This window comes from Zootermopsis nevadensis, unplaced genomic scaffold, assembly GCF_977971745.1.
Source record: "Zootermopsis nevadensis isolate Lab colony 2312 unplaced genomic scaffold, Znev_1.0 Znev_ptg000013l, whole genome shotgun sequence".
In the NCBI taxonomy this organism is placed as follows: Eukaryota; Metazoa; Arthropoda; class Insecta; order Blattodea; family Termopsidae; genus Zootermopsis; species Zootermopsis nevadensis.
In genome coordinates, this window is record NW_028259145.1 from 7,017,334 (window position 1) to 7,044,878 (window position 27,545).

Genomic DNA, 27,545 nt, shown 5'->3' on the forward strand with positions numbered 1-27,545 from the left:
TGTCTGTTTAATGACATTGTTGTATTTGTATAAAAGCAGATTGCGCAGGCCTCCGCCCTCAGTTAGCTTTTTGGTTGGTTGGTTGCTTTAGAGTGGTTGGAAACGGAGAGTGTTGAAGAGTGGTTGGAAAAGGAGAGTGTTGGAGGGAGTATTGAGAGAGTGTGTGGAAAGAACAGAGCTGTGAATCGGGCGTAAGAGAAGTGTGTGATGGAGTCGAGTGAGTGGAGCCAACGAGAGGTCTGGTGTGGCGCTGAGAAAGGACAGGTCGGCTACGTGTGAGCAAGCATCGGGTACGTGGACCGTGGCGGCCGGGGAGGCAGCGTGTGTCCAGTGGGGTGCTACGGGCCGATGTGTAAGCGAAGAGTGTGAAGAGCGCCGAACTCGAGGGACCAGATAGACTCGGAGGACAAGAGTGTGTGTGTGTACAGAGACTATATTCTGGTTCTGACGTGGTGAAGAAGAAAGGCACTGTAAAGCAAGACTGGATATGCTGATGTTGCAGCTATAACTAAAGGAGTTCAGACATTAAAAATCCCAAATAGGGCAGGTTGTGGGACTAAAGGAAGAAAAACTGTAGTAGAAACCAACTATTTATCATTGGACTTGTCAACGCTTCGGAACAAAATTGCAATTCATTATGATGTGGAATTTAAACCTTCACCATTTCCAAAAAGACTTTTGAGACGTGCAATGGAAGAATTCGGGCGGAGAAACTTTCCTGATCGATATCCAGCTTTTGATGGGAGGAAAAACTTGTACAGTACTCGAGGGCTGCCAGAGAAAACTGATAGTTTCATGGTGTATGATCAAGAATCTGTTAGGGTTAAACAGTGTGAGATTACTATCAAATACACATCTCAAGTTAATTTGGGATCCCTCTCTACATATATGAGCAGTGAAAGTACACTGGAAATCCCACAGAAAGCTATTCAGGCTGTGGATGTTGTGCTGCGCAATGCAACATCTTTGAAATGGGTTTGTGCAAGTTGGACGCTCATTCTTAACTCTTCCAAGAGGTAGAATTTTGAAACTCGGTGATGGACTAGAAATGTGGTATGGAGTGTTCCAAAGTGCCACTTTGGGCTGGAAGCCATCTGTGAACATTGATGTGACACATAAAGGTTTTCCATCACCACAAAATGTTGTGGATGCCATTTATGAAATCTGCAGACCTCAAGATGACAGTGAAATGAACTACAATCAGAAGGAGGATTTCAAGAGCTATACCCGTGACTTAAAGGTTGATTTCATGATCCCTAACAATCCAACCAGCAAGCGAATAAATCAGGGTTGACAATCAGGGTAGCAATGCTGCCCCACGTTACAATACCTTCACTGGACATACAGAGTGTACAGAAAGTATTAAGTTTATAAACGTAACTCCACGGGTCTTTTATTTTACCCCCAAGCCATTACCTACAGTATTCTGCAATCCCACCTGACACAGAACTGCATTAATTAAAGAACATGCAATCCAAACAAAACAATTACTTTGCCACCAGCCCTGCTTCAATAGCGATATTCGTGGACAGGGTTCAAGCACAGTATGAATATCTGTCTGTATGTGAAAATAATTTATTTACATAAATATAAATTAAAAGTGAAGTGCAATGACATTTAGCTGGAACAAACGTCTGTCAACATTACAACAGCATCAAATGTGACACAGTAATGAGATTCACAACCAAACATCACATGTTCCATCTTACTGATGAAACTTTTTAATATATCCAAATACATAAACATCTTAAATACATGTTTGTATCTTCTATTGGTCCACAAATAAATATATAATCACTATTTACATAAATTAAACATTCACATCATTCAAAAACACGACTGTACATCTCAGATTTAATTAAAAATATTTGTATACCAAACCTATGAAAATTATTTACCAGATGCTAATAATGTCCAACAGTGGGCACACAGTTTATACAAATATCGCAGGCTAATCAACAGACAAAATATAAAGATTTATAAATGGAAGAGAAACATGTGCGTACAGGACACGCAAAACTGAAGATTCTAGGTCTCCCAGAATTGTTTAATATTGCTAGAAGTAACTTCATTATGTGAATTTAAATTACTAAAACAGCCAAAACTCTATGACCAATGAAAAATGAACAGTAATATGCAGATAAGCTCCACCTTAAAATGGGCCATTCATCAAGGTCAAAACAGAAGTAGCAAGTTCTAGCTGCAAAATATATAAATTACTTACCAAAATCACTTGCAAAGATTAGGCCTAACACGTTCCTTTACACAAAATATGAAGTCCTCACTGCTATGAAGATGGTAACCTTCGTCCTCTGCTGCTTTCTTCTTATTATCCGACTGTTTAGTCGACCTAGTGACTAAATGAAATTTCCAGTTCTCGTGGAAGAATACAAAGATGCTGTCTTCTGGGCACTCACACCATGCAGCCTGGTAGAAGCTTACTGTTTCAGAGATACTTACTGCCTCCATCATCAGGGCAACAAGTAATCTTACTCACTGCCCTGACAATGGAGGCAGAAGTGCCTCTGAAACATTGGTAAAAGTCCACTAGACTCTCTGGCATAATGACCCTGAATCTTACTTAATTACCATATATTTAGCACTCAACAGGCAAGTAAAAAGGAAAACTGTCAGGCAACATCAGGGCAAGCATGAATTTTGAGGTATTTTGCAGATATTTAACAAACTGTCAGTTTGCCCACAATATGAAGTTCAGTTAATTTATGCAGAATCTTCAGTTTTGAACTCCTCTGACAAAATGTGCATCAACAATTCTACATTTTAATTCACAAAAATACCTATTTTCAAACAGACTTGCTCACCTGTGCGAATAATGTGCATCTTTCACAGCCAAGCTCATCTGAAATGTTAATCTGGCAATAAATATCCTGATAACCTGATTAAGATGACTAAAATTTGACAAAAATTAATTATTCACATTTCTATTTTCACATACCAGTATGTTTACCAAAATGAGAAAGAGTATATTTAGTAATAAAAATTATTTATCAAAATAACTAGCAGTACAAATTACACAACTGTGCTGATTACCTAAATGCAACGTTACACTACGTACAGCGGCTCTACAAGCAGTCGCAATTTATAATTTCTCTCACAAATCCCAAATAAACTAACACAATTAAACAGCATGAAATGTTCCAAAAAAGCAGAGCTTCCAAATCCTCGAATACAGCAAAAACAGAATCAACCTCTTCCGAGAACAAACACAGCTCAGCAACGAAAATATCGTAATGCAAACATTCAAACAAGGGCAATCAGCGGTTTTAATTCCAGTGTCGTATCATCTTACTGGAATACCAAGATCCTCTACACAGCACGTGGAAAGACACAGCAAAGTCAGTTCTCAAAATGACAGGAATGGACAACAGCCAACTTTTCGCTACGCCTGCTATACCTAAACACTTACCTCCACTTTGTAATAATCTGAGAGCAGAGACATCACACTTTGTAGCACAAATATCACAAATTATCATCACACTTTAATTTGGGTCTGATTGCTAATGATCATGGTTTGAAAACTCTCACTCATTACCAATCAAATATGAAATTGATTAATTTCTCTTCAGTGACCATCATCAAAACATGCCCCAACTGTAATGATTGGAAAATATTTGATACATAGCAATCCTCACTCATACAAATGTACGTTAGCGCCAAGGCGAGTACGATACAGCCGATCGCTAAAATCTGGATCAGTATTTCGATGGGCACATTCAATTATTCGAGAGAAAAGTGAACAGTTGCACAGCGTGTGAAGGACTCATTACGCGTGGTTTCTCTTTTAAGTACACCAGCACACTGCAAAAAGTCTAACTTGAAAAACAGTATAACAAATTTCACAGGAATCCAAGCAGATAGTCTATGCAATTTTTGCAACAAGCGGTAATGGAGTTCGATTAAGTTTGACCAGATAATAACACAAACAAAAGCAATGAAACACATGTGAGGTACACACGATCATCTTATCAGTACCACACAAGATGACCAGTGCACTGCACTGTCGTTTCTGTCATTGAGGTAAAGATTTAATGATAACGAAGATACACGGTGATGTTTCTGTCCATAGGGATGCCATTCATGGTGACACATCATCAAAACAGTATCAACTAACCTGATATCAGCTACAAACCTGTCCAACTGATGGCTACAAAACATTTTTTGTGAGTTTCAATTACATTTAACATAATTTCTTTTCCTTCTTTAACATACGAATACATGAATATAACGCTAGAATAATAAGGCAGTGATATCAAATATCTTAGTGAAATAATGAATGTTAAATATGACATCAGGTGGCATCCCTAAAAATCATGGAAACTTGCACTCCACTTACTCTTTATGGTATGGCCTCCAGACAGTCTCGAATGTGTGTCCAAGTCTGCAGACCCTGCAAAATGTTACACACGCTGGTTACGACAGGCAGACAAACAGTGTGAACACTTTCTGGGTTAAAGAATAATGGTCATAATTTTAAAATACGGAAGAGGATGGCAAAAAGGGGTTCTATAATGGCAATATTTCCGTAACATTTGAGTACCTCAGTAATATTCTGGCAGTCAACTGGTTTCATAAAAAAAATTACAAGTACAGCCATTTCAGTATCATCTAGGAAATTTAAACAAAGACAATTTATGTATGCACAAACAACAACAATAATAACTGACATGCCACTGAGAAAATGGGAACAAAAGAGAAAGGATGGCTTTCGCCTTGCTTATCAGCATTAAAGCTTTATGTCCCATAGGAAAGAGCCGTAACACCTGCCAGACACCAAGACGGGTGGGCCCAGATCTCAACACAGCAACAACGAAAAAATTCCTGCCTCTGCCAGGAATCAAACTAGCTAACTGATAACAGCATAAGAACGCTACCAGCTGCTGCATACATAATAAAAGATTTTTGCTGAAAGAAAAGAACAACAACTGTACAGGCATCCAACAAACCAAACATGAATGGTAAATATTTCAGGATGACAGCAGACTGCATGCCATTAATTCACACTGCCTGATCAACTCATAATATAATCAAACCAAATTCTGGCAGAAGTGAGAATTGTAAAAGTAAATATGAAGAACGTCTATGTTGGAATAAGTCAGCTGGTGGCCCAACTGCATCACTGCTACCGCACAATGAATATAATAGTACCACATCAAATGAAATTGTTTTGCAATCATATCAAACTACTCTATATACCTATTAAGATCATCCATCACTCATCTCTGAAGAATTCCCAGTCTAAAAGTAAAACGCAGCAAAAGTTTGGAAATACCGCAAAGAGTATTACAGTGATTCATAACTCATACCAATAGAGTAATAAGGAGATGGACTGCCATACCTTCCGACACATTTTGATCTGGAGAACCACATAGCCTGCCAATGTTTCACGAAGATCCAGAACCTTCTGTTGCTGGAATCTTTCAATATCAATTAAAGCTTCCCTCGAAAATTCACTGGAAGAAAAGGAAGACAATCATAAAACACTATACTAAATTGAACAAGTCAGTACTTTGAAGTTTCCCTGGTACAATGAAATGTTCAACAGCATTCTGTAGAAAAATGAATACTTCAGTGATGCGGAGGATTTAAATGCAAACTACTGCTCATGGAAGAGAAAATTTAAACTTCACACTCCCCTAACAGCAGACACTCTTTAAAGTCTGAATACATTTTGATCTAATGGAGACAAATTGGGGAAATCTTGAATAACTTCTCCTATCTACCCCTCCTCACTTGACAAAAGACTGGAACTGCACAAACGATAAGTTAGCTACTCCTGGCTGGAAACATCAAAGGCTCTACTAGCAAGCACCCAGTTTAGTTGGGCCTAGGATGGCCTAAAAGGTGAGTCCTGTTTGACTAAATTCCATTTTCTTGGGGATTTTAAATTTGACTCTTTTAGGCTTTGACTCTGTTTTGGGCTTGCCTCCAGTGCCTTGGTTGTTACACATTCTTTGAACTGTGTGAATAAAATCAATGCAAACAGGGCTGGTCATGTATGTATATCTGCATGATTCAACTTGAGAACTGCTGGACAGATTTGAATGATATTTGGTATAGATATTATGCAAATGGTAATGGCCCTAAAAGTAATACCAACATGGTGGACTAACAAACTTGAGAGGTAGGGTCAACACTAGTGCCACTTGCAATATGGCCATACAATAATATATGGCTACAGATTTTTGTAAAATACAAAATTTTGGTGTAGTAACTCTTTGTACAATGTAAAATAAAAAAACATTGTGGCTGCACACATGCAGGGAAAAAAACAAGATTTAATCTCTCTCCACGCGTGTGAGTGCAGTACATTACCACAGAACTAACACACCTTATGCTGTATTGATACTGATGTTTAATTACAGAATACATTAAGATCACATTATTTGTATTGATGGAAAAAGTTGTTTAATTATGATAAGAGATGCAATCTTTTAGTAATAATTCAGAATTTGTAAAGATGCACAGTGTATTCTGGTACAAATTATACCCTTCCAGTCTTGTTTTAAACAGACCTGACATGCTGTTCCCTAATATTCTTCAGAATATCTAATTTTGTATTAGGTATCACTGTATTACGAGGTGCGATCGGAAAGTTTCAAGACTGTGTCAATAGCAGGCGAACCGAATGTAGTACGAGCTTCTGCCGATAGGGGGTGCGGCCTACATTCATAGTGAGTCAGTGTGCCAGCCGGCATCATCGAATTAGCATTTGTTTCTTAGTTACGGGCGTTTTGGTAGTGCATTACACCGAACCTCCTGCAATTTCGGAATGGCGTGTGCATCAAATTTTGCCAAAGACTCGCCAAAACGGCTACGGAAACCTATGAAATGCTAAAGCAAGCATTTGGGGAGTCCGCAATGGGTCGTGCACAAACTTTGGTGTGGCATTCACGTTTTAAAAATGGCCGAACCTCTGTCGATGATGACGAGCGTTCTGGACGACCATCTTCGAGCACAACGCCCGAAAATGTTATGAAGATTCGGCAGGCCATTCACGAAGATCGACGTCGTACCATCAACGACTTGTGCGACATTGTTGGGATAGGCTATGGGACCTGTCAGCTGATTCTAAAGGAAGAACTCCACATGTGACGCATCCTGTCTGAGGACCAGAAGCAGAATCGACTTCTCGTTTGTCAGGAGCTCAAAGATCTTGAAAGAACCGACCCCAACTTCCTTTCTAAGCTCCGTGTGACTTCTTCCTCTTCCCAAAGATGAAAATTCAGCTAAAGGGAAGGAGATTTGAGACGATAGAAGAGATTCAGGCAGAATCGCAGATGGTGCTTGACAGGCTGACAAAGAAAGATTTCTAGGGATGCTTCCAGGCTTGGCAGCGGCGCTGGGATCGTTGTGTTCACTCCCAGGGGAACTACTTCGAGGGTGATGGATGAATTTAATACCTGAGATAAGTGTACGGGTTTTTATACGCACAGTCTAGAAACCTTTCGATCGCACCTCGTATGTTCAACCAACTAGATGTACATGAATAAAATTTTACATTCCTAACATAAAATTCACGCCTCAAGAAGTGTATGGTTCCACAAAACCAAACAGTGCTATTGTCAAAGAAGACAGCAATTCTGGGTGAAGCAAACCACTCAATTTAATCTGCGATAATCAGAAAACTTGCAAAACATGGCAAACGTTTAGCACGAGGAATGATCATCGCACGGGTTTTTATAGGCGCAGTCTAGAAACTTTCCGATCGCACCTCGTATTGTAGATTACTGCTGGCTAGATAAGAATATTTTGTAACTGTGGCCAATGACAAACACCACCAATTTTTAGTATTCATGGTTCTACCAAAGAAGCCTACCATGTGCCAGAGACTCTTGCTGTTTACTTATTTTGTTAGTTAAGTATATACAAACAATGGGTTCTGTGACAACTGTAATTGCCAATTCTTTGTAAATTAAGTTCCCCTGGGACAACCCTGGGTTTCAATTCGGTTTGTAAGAGTGAGAGTTGTGGGTGGGCTAGACCTTTTTGTTCCCTCATCCACCACATCCTTACAAGATGCGAGATCCCAAACCCAGAGAGCCACATTGGACTGTAAAATTCTTTACTTGTTTGATTTTACAACAGTCTTACTAAAGTAGACCTGCATTTATGGAAGACCAAATATTTAAATACCTGACAGCTGCATGGCATGGTTCCTTTCAAATGTCCTTTGTTATCAAAGGGTGAAGTAAAACAAAGTAGGCTAAAAACTAAACGTACTTGAGTTCCTCTTGAGCATTGAGGATGCTGTTCTTGCCCTCCTGAATTCTCTGGTCAATGAGATTCACCTTTAGTTCACGTACCTCTTCTGTATCCACACTCCCAAAGAGACGTGACATCAGTCCAAACTTTCCTGTGGAATGTATAAAGAGATCACATGCATAAACACAAGATGCCAAAAAGATTTTGAACTGGTTTCCCATAAATCATCTCAGTGTCAGTGATAACGCGGACCACTCCCTCGCCTGATTCTGATACCAGACCTCACTGGCCGGGGTTAGGCTCTTCCTTAACTGTCAGTTTCCTGTAACTCTAGCGTTTCCACTCGTGCGGCTTAATCATCGCCCTGATGATGGAGGCAGCAAGGACCTCTGTAATATCGGTAAATTTCTACCAGACTACACGGCATAACAATCCAGAAGACAGCCATCTTCAGACTCACTGTCGTGAAAACCTCAAATCCTACGGCAGCACAAATATTTTATAGTCAGTGACTGACAAACAGTTTACATGGCCACTGATAGATGATAGCATGATCAGATACTCTGGAAAGCCCTGGAGGTTGCCTAGTTCCTAACGGGCTTCCTTGGTGGGGACAAACTCAAAGATGTGGTAGACACACAGACATGGATAAGCCCATAAGGTGGTCTTTTTCAATTTCACTAAGTATAAAGAACACATAATAACCAACAATCTTATCATTCAATAATCATTATCATAATTTAACAGTTACTATAATTATAATCATCAAATAACAATCATCATTATCATCTACAATAACAACAACTATTATCACCATCAAATAGTAATAATTTATAAGGGGTAAAGCATTCACATTTACCAAGTGTCCCTGTTAGACATTTTGAAAAGCAAAAAATAAATGTTTTACTTTGATGGTTCGGTGGTGCTCCATACAGTGGAACACAGAAGAACTGCGTAGATAAAGTGCATCGTTAGAATCGTGCTTATTCCTCAACTAGCTGGCTACTAGTAAGCCAGGTAGTCAAGCTGCAGAGAGTGGCCTAACAATGCTACGCTGCTTGGAGTTGGCTAATGATGCAGTCAATCAGGTGGTTCCACTGCATCCACAGAACTGTTTGTCTAGCATCTCTGTCACTTTCTCTTCCAATTCAGCTTAGCACTTGTTTAATTAATTCATTTTTCTTGTGCACAGCTCGCAGTACATAGGCTGCTTAATATTTTGTCCTGGCCACCACTCATTTTTCTCATCGTAATTTTTTATTTCCTCTGGTTGTTCACTCTTGTGGGTTCTTTGAACTGAAAGATGGATTGATTCCAAACACTATTAGGTTCACAATACTTCCTTGATTAATGCCCTATAATTTCACATATCACAGTTTTGATTATAGATACTCAGTTTCTGGGCTTGTATTCAGTTAAACCACTCATGTATCCAAGTTTACGCTTGACTAGTTCTAGACGTCTGTTTACCAGCAATCAGCACAACTCACTCACTCAGCTTACACAGTCATAAAAATGGCCACAGAAGAGTTAATTTATGTAGTGTGTTCCAAAACTTTCCAGAATAAACAATGCCAGCAAACGGGTTTCTACTTTGGACGTCAGAGTCACAAAATTTACCGGTGTCGGCATGCAAACAACCCCCCCAGTAGTGGCATGATATACAGCCAGCTGCCTGGAGTGTTGTCACAGCTAGCCATGCGATAATAATAAACAACAAATAATGATCATTTAATAATTATTCAATGTCATTTAATAAGCATCATCAAATACTTCACATGGCAGCACAAATGGTTTATTAGGCAACTGATAGATAGCAGCAAGATTCTTCAGCTGAAGCATATTAGTGAGACAGACAATCAGACAGAATACGCCCATAAAGTGTTCTTTGCTTTAGATGCCTGCATAGGCCAAAATTTTAGAATCTTACCTGAGCTAACCTGAGGATCATTTGCCCCAAACCCAAGATGTATCTTCAAATATGTTATTTATTCCTGACCAAAGTCTGACTTCCTTGTATTCCAGCCTAAATGAAGCCCAATCTATTTATAGTCTGCCCTGACTATCATGTCAGTAGTATATGTTTTTGATGCATAAATGCCAACAATCCTTAAACTATTTCACAATACTCTGAAGCACTGAGAGGGGATTCCCAGGAAACTCATTCTCCAAGAAGCACCTTCAGCGAATCCCGAGAGTAAGCACCTTTACGAATTAACAGATAACAATGAACTAGTACTCACCCTTCTGAACATTATCTTTCTCAGTGGCGCATGACACTACTTGACTCTCTGCTTTTTCTAGTTGCAACTGCAACATTTCCTGCCGACGGCAGACTGCTTGGAGGGCTCCAGCGTAAAAGAGATATTCCTTTAGTTGATCTGCAAACAGTTCTTCTTCCTCTAGGGGGATGTCAATACCAGCAGCTACTGAGTCCAGGTAGTGCCCTGCTTTCTGCAAATGAGAACAACACTTCTTTCAATTTAACCTCAAAATAATTTTATAACTTGCCATCAAGTTAGTTTGTGGAATAGCTATTGATTCACACTGAATTATAAAATATATTTAATTAAAAAAATTATATTATAATAACTTTATTTTAGATGTGCAAACATTGTTTATAGTGAGTGAATCATAATTATAACATGATTAATGCTTTTAAAACTTCTAAGTAGTTACATTATCTAAATTACTGTATGGAGTAACCCAGACTTTATTTTGTATTCCTGAAAACTAATCAGCCTAAAAAACATTAAGACACTTAATGAGTGCTTTAACTTCCACTGCTAAAGTTCAAAATCAAAGGCATATGTACATTCCACTGGCTGGATTACCTAGGAGCTTGCTTGGCCATCCCACTGGGGATTACAAGATGATCAGAATCCTCAATAACTTTTGCTTCCACCATTTCTGTCATATGTCCACAAAAGTTGTCTAAAACCAACATGGCCCATTTCCACACCACTTTAAACCACTGGAGGATAACCTTCTCAGTTATCCACCCTCTTTCTTGAACTCTTACAATAATTCCTGGTGGAAAGTTACGTATTAAAACTGTTTCTCCAACAAACCAGAAGATGTCTGCAGACAAATTTAGTGTGACAATGATTTCCAATTATGAATTTTGTGTTTTCTGTTGCTCTCAAAGAAAAGCCACCAACAATTATCTGACTGATTTAAAATATGAGCGTATCCAGGTCAATTTTATCACAAAACACCGCCTGCAACAACGAATGCTAACTATGCATGCTTAATCTTCAGACATCATACTACATAATCATTTTTTCTTTAAATTTGTTTTCACTACTTATATTTTATTTACTCTGAAGCATGTTACGCATGAATATTTTATTTTTTCATTTCCCAAACCAAAAATTAAGGCGTGTTACGCATAAGCATTTTGGTGAATCAGAATGTTAGAACGTTTGAGGAAAACAAAACTTCGAGTGCAATAACTCTGAAATCAACAGACACAGGAAGGAAATTTTTTTATATTTATCATTACTCATCTGACTCTGTAGGCATGAAATATGTAACTGAAATCCATGTCAAATGCTCTGTTGATTTTACATAAACTGCACAAAGTCCAAGAATTCTGGTAGAAGAATTGCAGATCCACTTCCTGTTTACTGCTGCTTGACAGGAAGTGGACTCTTCCTTAACACAAGTGTTTTCTGCACACTCTGAGTAACAAACACACTTTAATTTGAGTATAATCTCCAGGCTAATCACAGTAAGGGAATTAAGTATTACACAGATACAGGTGCATACTGTATACTCATACTCAGTTGCATCTGCCTGGCTTGGGGAAAATGGCAGGGTTAAGTGATGATGAAAGAAAAGACTTGTGTCTACAAAGAACAACATTCTGTGCAAGCCAGCAAATTAAGCTTTAAGAGCAATTTAAAAAAGCATCTGATCATAATAATAAGTGAAGGTAACTATTGCATTGGGAATAAAGTCAGGGTGCCTCCTGCATGGAGAACAATGACTTGCATATGTCTTACATCATACTTTTTGATCAGAATCATCCTGTTGTTTCTCGTCTTCTTCCATGGAAAACTAAGCTCCTCCACAGTGCTTCTAAGGCGAGTGCTACCGAGGTTGAAATTAATCCTGTCACTCAATTTTGCAAGTAGTTTAGAGATGGCTGCTGACAATGTCTCACAGACAGCTGTGGTTCCATGGTCATTAATGGCCCATCCCTTCCTCATTCATTCCTATTATACATTCATTTCAAGCACTTTATGACGGGAATGCACAAAAAATATTGACAATGAAATACCTGCAATCCATCTCCCATTTCCCTTTCCTTCGCACTCCACTCACTGAAGATATGGCCATAATTGGCATGGAGCTTGTGTATCCCATACAGTCGTTCCACCATCCTGGCCCGCACACGCAACAGGTTGCCGAGGTTAGTCTGTAGAAAACAACAATACATCGCATGACTTCAAAAAGTAATACACCTACTGAACTCTGTCGTTCAGAGGTGATAGCTGTGCAGCTAGTCAACAACCTTAAATGGAACCCAAAGGTTCATTACTGTGTTCACTGGACACCATTATGAACCAAATTAATTAAATCTACACATCATCTGTTTATTTAAGATTAATTTCACCCTCAAATTTATGAATATGTCTCTCCAAAGGGTCTCTTTCCTTCAGGTTTTATGCCTATAATTTGATATGCATTTATCTCCTTATGTGTGTTACATGTCCATCCCACTGCATCTCCACATGATTGATAATGCTAGTAACATCTGGTGAAGACTGTCCCCTACAACTACATTAAATATATGTATAAAGTGCTTTATTCAGGGATGTTCACAGAACAGAATTAAGAAACTGTCAACTTTGAAATGGGATGCAGTCAGAATTCTTGACACATGCAGTAACATGAGTGTCACTTAAAGAACAAAATCAAACTGGGATGAAAATGAAATTGGCTTGTGAACAAAGAAGAAACAGTCCCACATATCAAGAACTTCCTCACCTTCGGGACTCTTGTTGAGACATGGATAGTGTCACAGTTTCTTGAATTGTAGTGACTACTAGGTGAATAGCCCACTGCCATCAGACAGACATAAAATTACCAACACTGGAACTCTGATTTTGCGTCCCTTACTCTTAACACATAAATGCAGCTCAGTGAATAAAATCATGCAGTCCACAGGATTTCAACCTGTGGCCCATTCACATGTTTTGTGTTATCCATTCATATTTCTGTAATATTGTACCACCACACATGATGACACATTGGTTACTGCTTAAATTAAATGTTTGATTATAGGTGAATAGCTAAGAAAAATAACAAACAAATTTGTTACCGAAAGTAACTGACTAATATGTGAACATGTTGATCTAGAAATTTTAAGTTTAATATGCTGAAAGGGATGTGTACTGTGAAACAGTGTTTGTGGTTGACCAAATGGGACTATATTGTCCTGCTACATGATATTATTGAACATTTACAGAAACAACACCTTGTGTGTCTAAAATTCTTCTATAGACTTCTGAGATTGTCACAGATCCCTTTGTAATTTAACCACCCTCTTTAAAGAGTGTGTTCTGTTACTAACATCCCCCTGAAACCAGCAAGAATGTTGGAATGTTTAAAATAGCTCCCTCCAAGACACTGTTCTTTCTCTGCTGTCCAGCAAAATGTCAAATCAAGACAGAAATATATGATAATGCTTAAAAAAACCGTTCGTATAGCCAATGTTTTCATAAAATCCACTCCTCCATTTTCTTGTTATTTCAATAGGATAGGCATGTCTTGCTAGAGCACTAATGGCAAGCTGTGGTTACTTGGCTTGATATTAGAGGCTCTTTTTTCTTCATATGTGCTTGTCTGGTCTCCCAGCTGATAAAACACAGAATTGACTTTTCATCTTCTGCTACATAAATAATTATTTTATCCCACTGTCACCTTGTAGCAGAGAAAAATGAACGCTGGAGATAGGATGATTTTTCCCCAAGAGGCAATTCTGACATGTGTGCTCTTTGTTTGCCTTCAAATTGTCATGTAATGGAACAAATGTGCCTGTATGTCTGCATGGTTCAGGTCACTTCTTTTGATTCCCAGCCAATAAGAAGCCAAGGCACTGACAAAAAGAAATTTTAAAAACAGAAACAAGGGCTTGTAATACTGAACTAACTATCAGTACTTCACCACTTTTGAATTTGTTACACAGGTGTCAGCTGGAGGGGGAGAAATTGATTTTATTACAACAAAGATTATGTCATTCTGAAACAATGGTACAGTGTGTTAAAATGTTCCACCCCTTTAATTCCATCTATTTACCAGCATGTCAAAGAATACACAGAAAAACGGGAACAAAATAGGAGAGAAATGAGAATTATGGTGCTGGTCCCAATTTTAAGACTCTGGTAAGCAGGAAAGTTGATTCATCCTTAACAGCCTGCATTTCATTCAGAGATTCTGCATTAAAACACCAATGAACAGACTAATTCACTTTATGATACTCTCTGCACTCTAATGTGTTTAAATAAGAAGTTAACATGACCATAACACCCTGTATCATAATGGTTAATAAATTGCCATGAAATTTCAGTAACTTGGTGGACAGCAAGTCAATAAGTAAAGCCAAACTCCATTCCAAGTATGAAAATCCAATCAGTCAACCTCAAGTTATTATATGGCAAAATGAATAATCTGGTACAGTGCATTACAGTTTTCAGCCACTCTTTACTAATCTATTTCCCAGTATTTTAAAGAATAGAAAATAAAAGGAAACCAAAACAGAAACAGTATATAAATTATGCTGTCAAGATGATAATTTACAAACTTTGGTTTTGTGGGGAAAATGAATACATCCTTATTATCCTAAATTCTATTCCAAATTGTAGGTTAAAACTACAATGAATAGACCATGATTTTATAATCATCTGTACTTTAACTAACTAGATGGCTTAGGGAACCTGAAGGTTCATTACTGTATTAACCAAAGCCCCGGGCCAGCAAAATCCATTCACCATCATCTGTACTTTAAAGCATTTAAATGTCCATTTAATCCAACTGTAAGGTTAAACAAGTAAATTTAAATTCCTATAACTTAAAGGTTAACAGTATTGATGGACAGGATAAAACTAATCTAAGTATAAAATCTACAGACAGTGAAGTTGAAGGAAGACACTCTTCATCTGGGTCATTACTGATGAAGTCCAAGCACCATTAAGGTGACTAATGACATTACGCATACACATTTCAAATCAATAACAGGTTATACAAATAGTTTGGTCATATATCTCTCATGATCACCATGGAGAAGAAAACTCAAGCAGTTTCAGGTTTATAAATTGCCACTGAAATACATACATATCGAGCGTTCATTTGGGTTACACTCTTTATTTCAGGTTAGACAGCTCTTGGATGTGACTTACTCAATTGGTCTAGTAGACATATTTTCTAGGTGCGTATTTTGAAGAGAAAAAAACCCTTCCAAATCCTTAAACCAATACACATTCCATGATAGAAACTAACTTCTCATATATGCATGCAAATATTATCAACACCAGAGAATGGAAACACCTTTCTGCAACAGAAGGCTTTGCTCTTTCATGACCTACCATATGTTTTTACACAGCACAGCAAAAACACATTAAGTGTTAATGACAATGGCAAACTAAAATTTTGCAGCTTTCTTAAGTCTGATCACAAAACTTTTATTTTTCCCAACAGTAGGGTGATGCCTGCTTTCAAGAGTGGTCGCACACCCTTTTAGACGCTTCTGCTGGCTCAGATTTTCAATAACTGTACAGAATTCTATATACAGAAGTCAGAGCTTGCAATAAGTGTACTACTTTACTCTAATCAATGTACATATATTTTTTTTTAGTGTTCTGTCTGACGACAGGTCCATATGAACAGGATCCTTCCATCCTTTTCTCGGACTGGGACCTGTTCATATACGTTCTTGGCAGATGATCCAGAAGTGGTTTGCCATTGCCTTCTTCTGTGTGTGAATGGAGTAATTGTTGGGATGCCACGGAGGAACCGAGGAAGCCCCCGGAGGAAAACTCTGTGTTGCCTAGACCACGGCCTTGCCCAACACAAGTTATAAATTCGGGAACGTGGAGTTAATGAAATAGAAATATACAATACATCATAAGTAATCAAACTGCAAGGGCCATTTATGCTCTCTCTTCTCAATCTACTCTAATCTAATTTAGATGACATGAATTTTATACTGTGCTACAGAAAGGTAACTCCACTCATTTCTTCTACAATTATCAACAGTACCTGTAACTCATTTCCATAGTTTTTGATCGCTTCAAACCTCTTGTCAGGTTTCTTCAACCTTACAGCCACACTCAAAGCTTTCAATTTGGATTCAGCCAGCTGCAAACAGCCTGTAACAACATGAAACAAGTCTCCAACACTTCTAAATATTATTTAATTTTCATTTTAGCAAAAGATTAGAACAACACAATTCAATACTGATAACTTGAGAAAGACATCATTTACTTGTATATAGTGGTATCCACAAACAACTTCCAGTATTTAAAATTGAAATATTTAATAATGAATGTGACAATACAACAAAACAAATCAAGCAATTAGTCCTCTTCTACCCGTCCGCTTACTGGAAGCAGGGAATTTGATGACTGAACACATCACTGGTATGTGCAGACATGACATCTTGCTGTAGGATTATGTTGGCACATCCTTCACGCTATGGGGAAATATAATTCCCTTGCTTGTCCAAATACATGTTACTATTTTTTTTATAATGTAAATCAATGGGAAGTCAATGACATGTGTTCCTGGCACCCAAACATTGACGACTTAAGTTCCTCAAAAATTGACTTCGCCTTATCCGTGACAGCAATTTCAGTTAAGGGAATGTTTTTTGATTCATGTCACTCACCCATAGCAACAGTAATTTCTCCGTTCTTTCTAAAAGTTTACTTCTGCTATAACTCACTTGCGTTGCACTTACTCTCGTAGCCTGTTGCATTGACTGTTTTATTTTATATGAATTTTTCATTATGGTGGTCACAGTGGAAGGAGGCAACTTCATACTTCTGCACACATTACGACGGGTATCACCACCTTCTATTCTACGAATTACGTCCGTCTTATCTTCTAACGCAATAGACCTACGCAACTTTTTAGCAACACATTCACTTCTCTTACCAGACATGGTGGCTCTTCTACAATTTATAAATATAAAACAGTTGCTACTGCAGAATAGTTGTCGAACAACACAAACACGTTTAGCACACAGTTTTCAGCACATTCAATGTGTCAACAAGAAGCGAACTGAGCACAAATGACTCACCGTGAAGAGTGACCAATGCTCACATGAGTGTTGCACAATGTTGGCAGATTTTTAGGAGATTATCTCGCAACTACTTAGCAATGAGTGCAGAGGTGACTGTATTTATAATTTCTATTCAAAATCAGCGATGTAAGAATTACGATTTAGTATAAGAATCAGTACGAGAAACATTGCAAAACGTTATAAATAATAGTAAAATATATTTTTTCACTTTTTGACTTGCACGTTTCAAAAGCGGCGTTATTCTGAATTGGCGCAAATTGAAGCGGCACAAATCGGGTTTACCTGTATCTACAAAAAGCATATATTTTGGAAGTTTTGCCACTAATTCACAAGACTCAAAACGTTTGTTAAAGTCACATCATACATGTAGTGACAATGTGAGATTTAACTTTATTTGCCTTCCTTCAGTTAATTTTTACGAGACTGAGTTCAATACAACACCATACATTTTGGGGATATGACGCTGACCTTTCATTGCAGCACATCAAACATAAAATCACCTCTCACATTTTATTAATGCAAGTGTCAAGTCTTCTCAGGTGACCAACCACGTGTGGAGTCGGGATCCATTACTTTGTGGATTGTCTCTGCCTCCAATATCAGGGTTGGGATAATGTACAGTGCAAGTAAACACATGCAATATTCTGCAAAGGCGAAGAAGAGTGTCTCTATGATCATTTCGGTGAAGTTATTTGGAAACTAAAAAGTATTAGGCTCATCCCTCCTTTTGCCCTAATTTATGAAGGTAGTATAATTACATGTGAAACAGACTCATCTTGTTATTCTATAACATAGTATTCTTACTACAGATTTATCTTTTTTTCAGAAATATGAAACGCTTCCTCTTCTACACCAATGTCATTATAGATATCTGTTATGCTTAGCACCAACTACACATGTAATTACACTTCTCAGATTTTAGAAAATGCCAAAGCTTACCTGCATCTTTAATACATTCCCTCCAGCTTTCGTCTTGCTGCAAAAACCCGATGAACTGTCGATCAAACGAAATAAGGGGATGTGATGCAACACGAAGCAGAAAATTCTGAAAAGCACAAAATCAACTACTGTTATGTGACAAATCATTACCTCTTCAAAAGGTTAAGGCTTAAAAAAATCACAATAATATAGAGATAAAAACTTGAACTTCACCTTTTACACTACAGTAGGGCACTGCTTATACGACGGGTTAGGGACCAGACCCCCGCCGTAAAGCGAAAATCGCCGAAAAGCGGATCTTTGCCTTATTTCACTTGCAAATGCATATCAAAGCCTAGTAAGATGTTACACTATCATATAGTAAGTGCATAATAGCGCTAGGCCTAAGAAAACGATATGAAATTAAAATGAATATCAGTGATACACACATTGTCCTCAGCTTATAGTGATTGGTGAATATAAATTTGAAAATTGATATGCTTATAGTAGGAAGGATGAAGGAGATGGCGCATCTTCATCATCTGACTCTTCAACGAATCTTATTCATTTTGGTGATGGTTTGGAAGCCATAGACACGCCTTGTTCACGAAGTTTAATCATCTCTAACTTGGCATTTAAAATAAGAGGCTTACGACTCCTCTTTTTATCGCTACTACCCTTAGACGCCATTGTAATTACACTGTAGTAACACAAAAATATTATATAAATATACAGTTTGTAATAACTGAAAAATTGCCAGAAATACAGAGAGACGTGGAGCGCACAAAAGCTGTAAACAGACTGAATCAGCGACGAGAAAATGGCGCCGGACACACTTCTCTGAATCAGCTGTTGAGCGCCGTATTAGCGGATCGCCATAAAGCGGAGCGCCGAAAAGCGGGGCCCTACTGTACTCTAACCTCTGAAAATATTTTCATACATTACACCCAAGGCATCGGAGGTATCTAACTAAAACAGTGTTAGGTGTAATATCACTTCAGGGTCTGACAGACATTTTTTCGAGAAGGTTCGTTACTGTGAAGTCTTCTTTAAATACTCACATATTTAGTCGATCAAAGAAATTATAGCATGGCATTACACACTAATGCATTACTGTTGGTATCCTATCAACTCATTGGTCTAGCCTAAATAATTTGTTAAATCTGCTATCCTTTGTACTCACTGATTCAACTGCTATTGCAATATAACTTATCAAATACTATTATGTGTCATGAAAAATACATTTATGAAAGCCCTCTACTTCCATCTCTGAAAAACAAAACTCTACAACCTGATGGCAGAGACATGCATACTATGGTGGAAGGACTAAAGGTCACTAATCCCATACATTCCCTAAACAATGCTTCTCTCTAAACAGACGTATGAAGAATGGTCATTACAGTTTTCTTTAAAACTGTAACATTATGCAAAATGTTTGCATCCAGATTTGGAATTACCATATCAGAATAAATTTAAACACATACTACTGTAACCTGGATGACCTGTTTATTATAGTAAGTACCCATTTAACTCAGTATCTATTAAATAAAACTTATTCCACTGAAAGCATTCTACTCCATACCACATCAATATAGTAAAACAATTCATGAACACTATGAGACACTAACACAATTGCTATGCTCAATTACCTGAAAGATTAAAGAAAATGTTAGCTGTATTCCAAAAAAGATCAAAACCTTATCAAATGAATAAACATGAAATGCTGAAATTGTAATGTATCTTCTCACCTCAAGTCCTGCCCGACGCCTGTCAACAAAATCAGGGTCAAATGTATCTGAAGCAGCTTTCTGCCAAGCATACAGAACTTTTTTCTCTGGTAATGGAGGTAAGACAATATATGGATATGTCACCTCAAGGCAAGTCCGGAGAAGTTCAAATTCACTGTAACGTCTCCATAATGAACTCAATTTGTTCACAATTCCACTCCAATCCAGATCAATCACTCTGTGAATGAAATAAGCACGCAATTCAAACGACAGGCTCAATGATTACTTGTCCATACTAGAACAGTTCTTATGGCCCTTTACAGAAACAGAATGAAACAAGACAAATTCTTCCATATACTGAGATTTGTACACTTAAAAAGAAACTCAGATTGATATGGGCTGACATAAAGCTTAGAGCAAGAAAAGACTTGACAGACATAAAAATAAAAAGACAAATTAAATGTAAACATGTTAACAGGTACACAACATCCTTCAGCAGAACACAGTTCCTGTGACAAGTATGGAAACACTCTGAAGCCAGCCATAGAACAAGTCTATAACAGACACAGGAGGCAGGCAGACATAAGTGAACACATGACAAACCATTACTCTATTAGCAGACTCACACTGAAAACAAAAAAAGTTATTTTTTCCACAGCTGGCCCTTCTAATCTGAACATTTTCATCCTCTTCACCTCATGTGGTTCAATATATCTCTGAAAATTGACACTTGCCTTGATCAGGGAGCTAATATAACAAAAGGGAAAGGTTCCTTGACCAGAAACCACTTCATAGAGAAGGGCAACCCCTTCTACAAGCCAGCCAACCAACCTGACTTGACACACAATATAATGAACACAAGTTCAGCGCCAGAGAAATAAGACAAACTTAAGATGTTTAAAACTGACTGTGGGATTGTGTGCTTCTTGGCGTATCCTTATTTATTTACTTATTTAACAATGCTTTTTCAGTAGCTCAGACTATATAAGGTGTGACAAATAAATTGGATAAAACAAACTGATGGATTAAGAAACTGAGGGACTGAATTCATATTCACTAACTTTGTTTCTATTAAGTAAACGGTGTAGAAATCCCTTATGTTGAGGGTTCCTGCTTCTCTCTTCTCTGCTTCTGTCACACATATTTCCATACGATCAAGAATGCAATCCTGCAACATAAAATCACAACTGCATCAAAATTAGTTTACACAACAAAGTGTTGTCTGGAAATAATACATACAAGTGTAATAGTAGAGATATTCTGTCTGCTGCTGTGATCTTGAACCTTCACAAGCATGCCAGTTGATGAGGAACTGCACACAGGGTAAGGGAATAAGCACTATGGCAACATAACACCAGCCCATTGGCCAGTTGTAGCAGGGGAGCATGGGCTTGCAGGAATACAATTATCAGCATCAGATGGTCAGATAAATACAATTTAATAAACATACCTATAAGCCAGGCTTCAAAAAATTACTAAAAGTCTCAGTACAGCTTCAGAAAGGTGGAAGCTAGGATGGAAAATCAATATTTTCATAAAACTTTACTGTTTGATAATATAGCAATCCTCTAGCAGTTCCATAGTGAATAATAAATTGTAAAGGATGTGGAAGGAAGCAGTCATGGTCTACTTTTAGGTACTAACATGGCATTTAACTGGAGGGACTGAGGAAACCCACAAAAAACCTCAGCCAGGATAGCCAGCCTCCAGGCTGAGATTTGAACCCGGGACATCTCAAATACAAAGCAGGAGTGATAACCACAACTCGACCACAACGTTAATTGAAGTCTCAGAATTTCAGTAACAGAATAACTGCTTATGAACGAATGGCGACCAAATGATGTATGTACCCAATCAGTCCTTGTGAAACTGCATCATGTCTTGTAATATGCTGAAAGTGGTCATCCTCTTGTATAAAAATGTTTCAGGACTATATAAAAGAACAATACCTAAGTTAAGTGCAGCATATTATCCAAATAAGATATATTTTTCATGCCAGCAATACTAACACACTCAAATCAGTTTACTTTGCCTATTTGCGCTCTCTAATGATGTACTGAATAATACTGGGGAGTTAATTAATCGAACAGCAAAAAGATATTAATTTTGTAAAAAATATTAGATTAATGGCTGATGTCAAACCTAGAAATTCATGTAGAAGTCTATTTAAAAGATCTGCTCTTCAAAGTCAATAAATATTCCAATTAATTAATTTAATTGTAAATAACTAAGAATATTTTCAAAACTACTTCCACTATACACAGTGTCAAAACAAGAAGACTCAACTTCATAGTCCAATTGTTAACCTCTCGTATTTTCAGAAGAGTGCATATTATGCATCAAGTCTCACAAGTCTTTTAAATAAAAAGACACAGTTTAAAGTAGCATTAAAGAGATACTTCATTAAACACACCTTTTACTCTGTTGATGAATTTATAATGTTTACAAATAAGTCACAGCAGACATTAGGATATTCTTGTCTTTATCTCCTGTATGTAATGGGTGGATTTATTTGGAACATCCTTTATTTTATGTGAAATATGTATAAAAGTACTGTATTATTATGACTTATTCCACATCTTATTGTCATCTGACCAAACTTCAAAACTGTGTTTATATTTTCATTGGCATTAATTATTGTTCATGTATTCAGCATTGTTCCACATCCTTGACTTGTACTATGAAGGGCATATGGAACACAAATACATTTTATTCTATTCTATTCCGTCACTATCTCTGGTAACATTATGAACTAATATGTACTCATGTATTATTGAGCAACTTACGATTGTTGTCACATGAATGTGATACGACAGGAAACGCACATAAAACATACCACTAAAAAAAACTACTGAAAACATGCAAATGATGCCAAAATTACACAAACCTTTTTTTTATGTTCTTGTATTTCGGTATTAGCATTTCCCTTCTCTTTCAAACTTTCACCAATACAGTTGTCTTCCATATTTGATAAATCGGCAATGCTGCCACCTATTGGAAAGATTTAGGTACAGGTTGTACAGTCAGTTCACAAAAACCCACGTACCATATTCCCATTCGTTCTTCTGTGAAGTAGTCAAGGCTCTTAGTTATTTTGAGTACATTTTAGATATTTGAGGTTTGACATTGTCATCGCAGGGAACCCAGACAAATTTATATGCAAAACAACATGTAGGCGAACAATTTTCTATTCTGCCGCATCACCACTACCTGCGTACGAGTACAGCAGCGAAGAACTCTTTCACAAGTTACTTCTTCACCGAATGGTTTAATTTACCAAATCGATTATTTTACCTAATGGCCCTGTGGTAAATTAGATTCATATGGCAAATTCACACGTTCCGCAAACGTTAAAATAAGCGATTCAGAGACGGGGTCCTACCGAATTCACCTCCACAAAGTTAAGTTAACCGATCGGCTCACGTTGATGGAATGACGTTCACAAGACAGAGAGGCATTGCTGATTTCACATGGTTCGTTTATTTACCTAACGATGGTCACGTTACCATTTATTGAAGAGAGGCTATCACTGTAGGACAGGACTTTGGAAACATACAAATACAAGGATCTCACAATAGAGGGAATGTGCAAAATTGTTCATCCAGATTTAGAGTTATTGGACGTAAGAAACAGTAATAAAGACAAATTATCCACAATTTTTCATCATCACAAAATACAGCAACACTGATTTCAACGAGACCAGTGTGGGTTTCTCCTTCTGCTATCGTTTCGATGGTTTCACAGATTTTGTCCATTGGGTACCGGCGTCCATTCCCTGGGGTAAGGCGTGGATGGGGCGTGACGCTGACCACACACCCGTCTAGTGCTGAGGTCGTGAATCCCCCAAGCACCTATATGGCGTGTAGCGGGGCACCTTTACTTTTATTCAGTTAGGCATACGGTCATACGGCTGTATGGCTATGAGGAAGTGCAATCACAGTGATTAACAAAACGAGTCCGATCTCCTTTAATGTGCCTTGAGAGCTATAAATTGGTTCAAGATCATATTTCTCTTCAATATTTTGAGGCTTGAAAAAACATGCTTCTACAGATGTAAGATATATGTATAATACTTAAACTACAGCTGTTGGATATACAGTGAACCTCCTTTACTAGTAACTCATGCATCAAGCACTCTTAAAACTATGGAAGTTACCATCATTCAAATGATTATAATTATTCAGCCTTTATTTTTCAGATTGTCATAAATGCACTATTAATAAGAGGATTGTACAAGCCTAATTGTGACAAATGTAATCATCTGTAGTCAGGAATGTTTTGTGCACATTTCCACAGATAATTAACTTCATTATACTAATTTTACATACCACATACAGTTGCGATGCTGGTTGTTATCTGTCTTGTTTCAAGTATCAGCTTATATGGCTCATCCCATTAAACTTAACCTGAAGGGTAATGATGGGAAGTAATAGAACTAGGCTATTGCATTATCATTTACTAATCCTCTGTTAGCTTTGGAGATTATTAGTATTTTTAACTTTTGTGTCTCCAGAATGCTTGAAGTATCACCACAAAGTATACAAGAATTTTCTTTCATTTATTTCATAAATAACTACTATCAAAATACAGGTTCTGTAGCAGCTCAATTATTCACAGATAACCAGGTGAGAATAATAAGATCACAACGTCACTTACAGAATGATATATGGCACTGAAATTGTTCAAGACTGCAGGAAAATATAACGTGGAACTATGAACTGCAAAGACAAAGATTTTGGCATTCCAAGGCAAATAACTAATAAGAGCCCAAACTGTATTGAATGAAAAACTAACTAAACAAGTCATCACTGCATTTAAATACTGGGGTATAAAATGAATCTTAACCATTAATATGAAACTAAATACTTTTCAATATATGTGTCACACAATTAAAAGGATATCGGGTGGTACAAGAAGATTTCTATACTAAGGCTGCGCAGATCAGAGTGTGGAATCCTAAACAAACAATAAGGAAACTAAAATGAGGTTCCTAAAGACTGTTGCAGGTTATAGTAGAACAAATATCACAAACCAAGCAATCAGACAAAAACTAAACATACAAATTTAACATCCTAGAAAGAATATCTGAATATCAAACATTATTTAACAATATGGAAAAAATTGATGAAAGTAGTTTGAAAATATTTTACCACTAAATACCAAAAGGTAGGAAAGGATGAGGTAGGCCATAGAACTAATGGAGTGATCAATTTTGACAGGGACATTTTAATAAGACTAACTGCTGAGGTTAATGATGATAAATCAACTTATCAGCAATATAACTAAATGATTCAGCACTGTTCATTGTATTGATTCTTTGTTAAAGAAAAGTCATCAACTTCAGTAGTTATGTAGTGCCTAAGGGTAGGGTAATTTGTAAATTGTGAATTGGAAACTATGTGGAAGGAGGTGCCATCGAACCATATAGAGAGACCACATTGAGGACAGCGAGTCCTCTGGATCATGCTTCAAATATGGGACCTGCCATATACAAAACAGTTATGACATTCAGCCAACATTAAATTATTTCACATGTGGTCACCATCTTCTGAGGTTGCAGTCTAATTAGCATGTCTTATTAATAGTCCTGAAATTCCTTTTTACTGTAATATTAAAAAGGTTATGCAACTATTGTTAAGACCATTTTTTTGCTGAATCTAAAATACTATAACAATATGGCAGCTACAAAATGATATATGTAACTTGTACCATTGGAGATTGGCATGTGAAGGTTTGTATGGAAATAGATGTCTACACTAAACTATTGTAGTTTCCCAATATAGGCACTACTTATTCCTGTTCATAGATGGCTGTAAACATGGTTGTGACATCGAACAAAGCAGTCAGATTAGACACATCTCACTGAGGATTAGTCATTCAAATAGGTTTAAGATAACAATACTTCTTAGAGAATACTGTTAAGAATTGGCTACAGAGCTAATGGGTAAGAACTAAAAGAAATCCCATTCGGAATGAACGAGAAATAAGCAGGAACTTAATGTACACAATTACAACCAGTGGGCATGGAAGCGTTAGATGTGCCAACAACAAATGGGCAAATCAACAAATTAACCATGTAGATAAGAGAACCAACAGTATAAATATCTAGTAGCACAACACACTTTACTGTAGGTGTAATATACTACCGATTCCTTAAAATACATTGATGAAATACAACCAACAGCACCATTAAATATATAATTAACCCTTCAACTGATTTCAAATATAGAGTATGTCAAGCATTTAAACATCTTATTTGCAGTTTCCCATACACTGTACATTCAGCTGCACTTATATGGCCTCTCGTGACAAAACTAAGAATTATAATGTGATGTGGATTGAACTGAGCTATGGTGAATGCCCAGAACATCTTGTCTGTGTAGCAGAAACCTTGGATAAAGGAGCAAGTGGCCAGCCAAACAAAGAAAATTAAGTTTCTACACAGGTTATGACAAACAGATGGAAATGGCAGGGATAACAATAATTCTTTTCTGGTAGGATACACGAACACTTAGTGCCAAACAAAACGTTTTGTGGAATATGTAGACCACAGTTCAATGATATTGACTTGGATATTGCTCAAATGTTCCCAAAGTTTTTGTTGTTGTAGTTCTTATGTAATATATTGTAGAATAAACTAACAAATATGCACAGCACCAAGTTGCAAAAAAGTGTCATGCATTTCACATATTACTCCAGGATGTTCTAAATTACATTTTCTTTTGTGAAATGCTACCTCTGGAAAGTATTGAGCTCAATGTCCAATTTTTTCATTTCATTGATAACCTTACAGTTCATGAATATCAAGGTCCTGTCAAACTTTTCAAAATTTGTCCAACTGTTCAACACTTAAACAAAAAAAAATTCAAAATCTGTTCCTCCAAAAGCAGTATATTGTTAAAGATGAACCATTGACTCTATGGAAAGAGTGTCTGTCAGTATAGACCTCTGAAAGCTCCGAAGTTTAAGATAAAGTCTTATGAACTGTGTGAATCCAGCACAGGATGTCTGGTTTTTCATAATTTATACAGAGAAACGCATGGAATTCTGACAAAAGTAAAGTTGCAAGAACAGTGATTAAACTGTGGAACATCTTCTGGGTCATGGTCACACACTCTGTCTGGATGGACAGTTTTTATACTTCTCCACAGTTAGAAAGGTTCCTGAAACTAAAGAAAACATTGTTTTTGGCATCCTACATGCCAACAAAGAAAATGTTAGTGAAAGATAAATAGCTTAAAATGGGTGAAAGTTATAAAGCTTGACTAGAACTCCCACACAGGAGGAGTTTAAGTAAAATATCAAATGTTGGGACCATACCTACCAGAATGACGGAAAGGTTCCAAGGAATGTATAAAATTATTCAA

The 27,545-nt window shown here is 37.3% G+C and overlaps 2 protein-coding genes and 1 long non-coding RNA gene across 3 annotated transcripts in view; 1 reads left to right on the top strand and 2 right to left on the bottom strand.

Annotated features, from left to right (window-relative positions):
• Positions 1-1,559: 1,559 nt before the first annotated feature.
• On the bottom strand, positions 1,560-23,184 carry LOC110838854 (sorting nexin-4). Its single transcript, XM_022082479.2, has 10 exons — positions 23,066-23,184; positions 21,240-21,346; positions 20,200-20,416; positions 18,473-18,578; positions 16,489-16,598; positions 12,509-12,646; positions 10,467-10,677; positions 8,242-8,374; positions 5,357-5,471; positions 1,560-4,408 (listed from the first exon to the last, which is right to left on the bottom strand). Exons 1-10 carry the CDS (start codon positions 23,141-23,143, stop codon positions 4,358-4,360), a joined length of 1,266 nt encoding a protein of 421 aa, XP_021938171.1. The 5' UTR covers positions 23,144-23,184; the 3' UTR covers positions 1,560-4,357.
• A 39-nt stretch (positions 23,185-23,223) lies between these two features.
• LOC147873861 (uncharacterized) lies at positions 23,224-24,595 on the top strand. Its single transcript, XR_015535167.1, has 2 exons — positions 23,224-23,800; positions 23,923-24,595. It is a non-coding gene; the product is annotated as an uncharacterized LOC147873861 (long non-coding RNA).
• Positions 24,596-24,715: 120 nt separating this feature from the next.
• LOC110838871 (aminopeptidase N) overlaps positions 24,716-27,545 on the bottom strand; it is a 46,133-nt gene continuing 43,303 nt past the window's right edge. The window contains exon 19 of the mRNA XM_087348854.1: positions 24,716-27,347. The gene's annotated coding sequence lies outside the window, so the exon portion shown is untranslated. The remainder of the gene's footprint in view (positions 27,348-27,545) is intronic.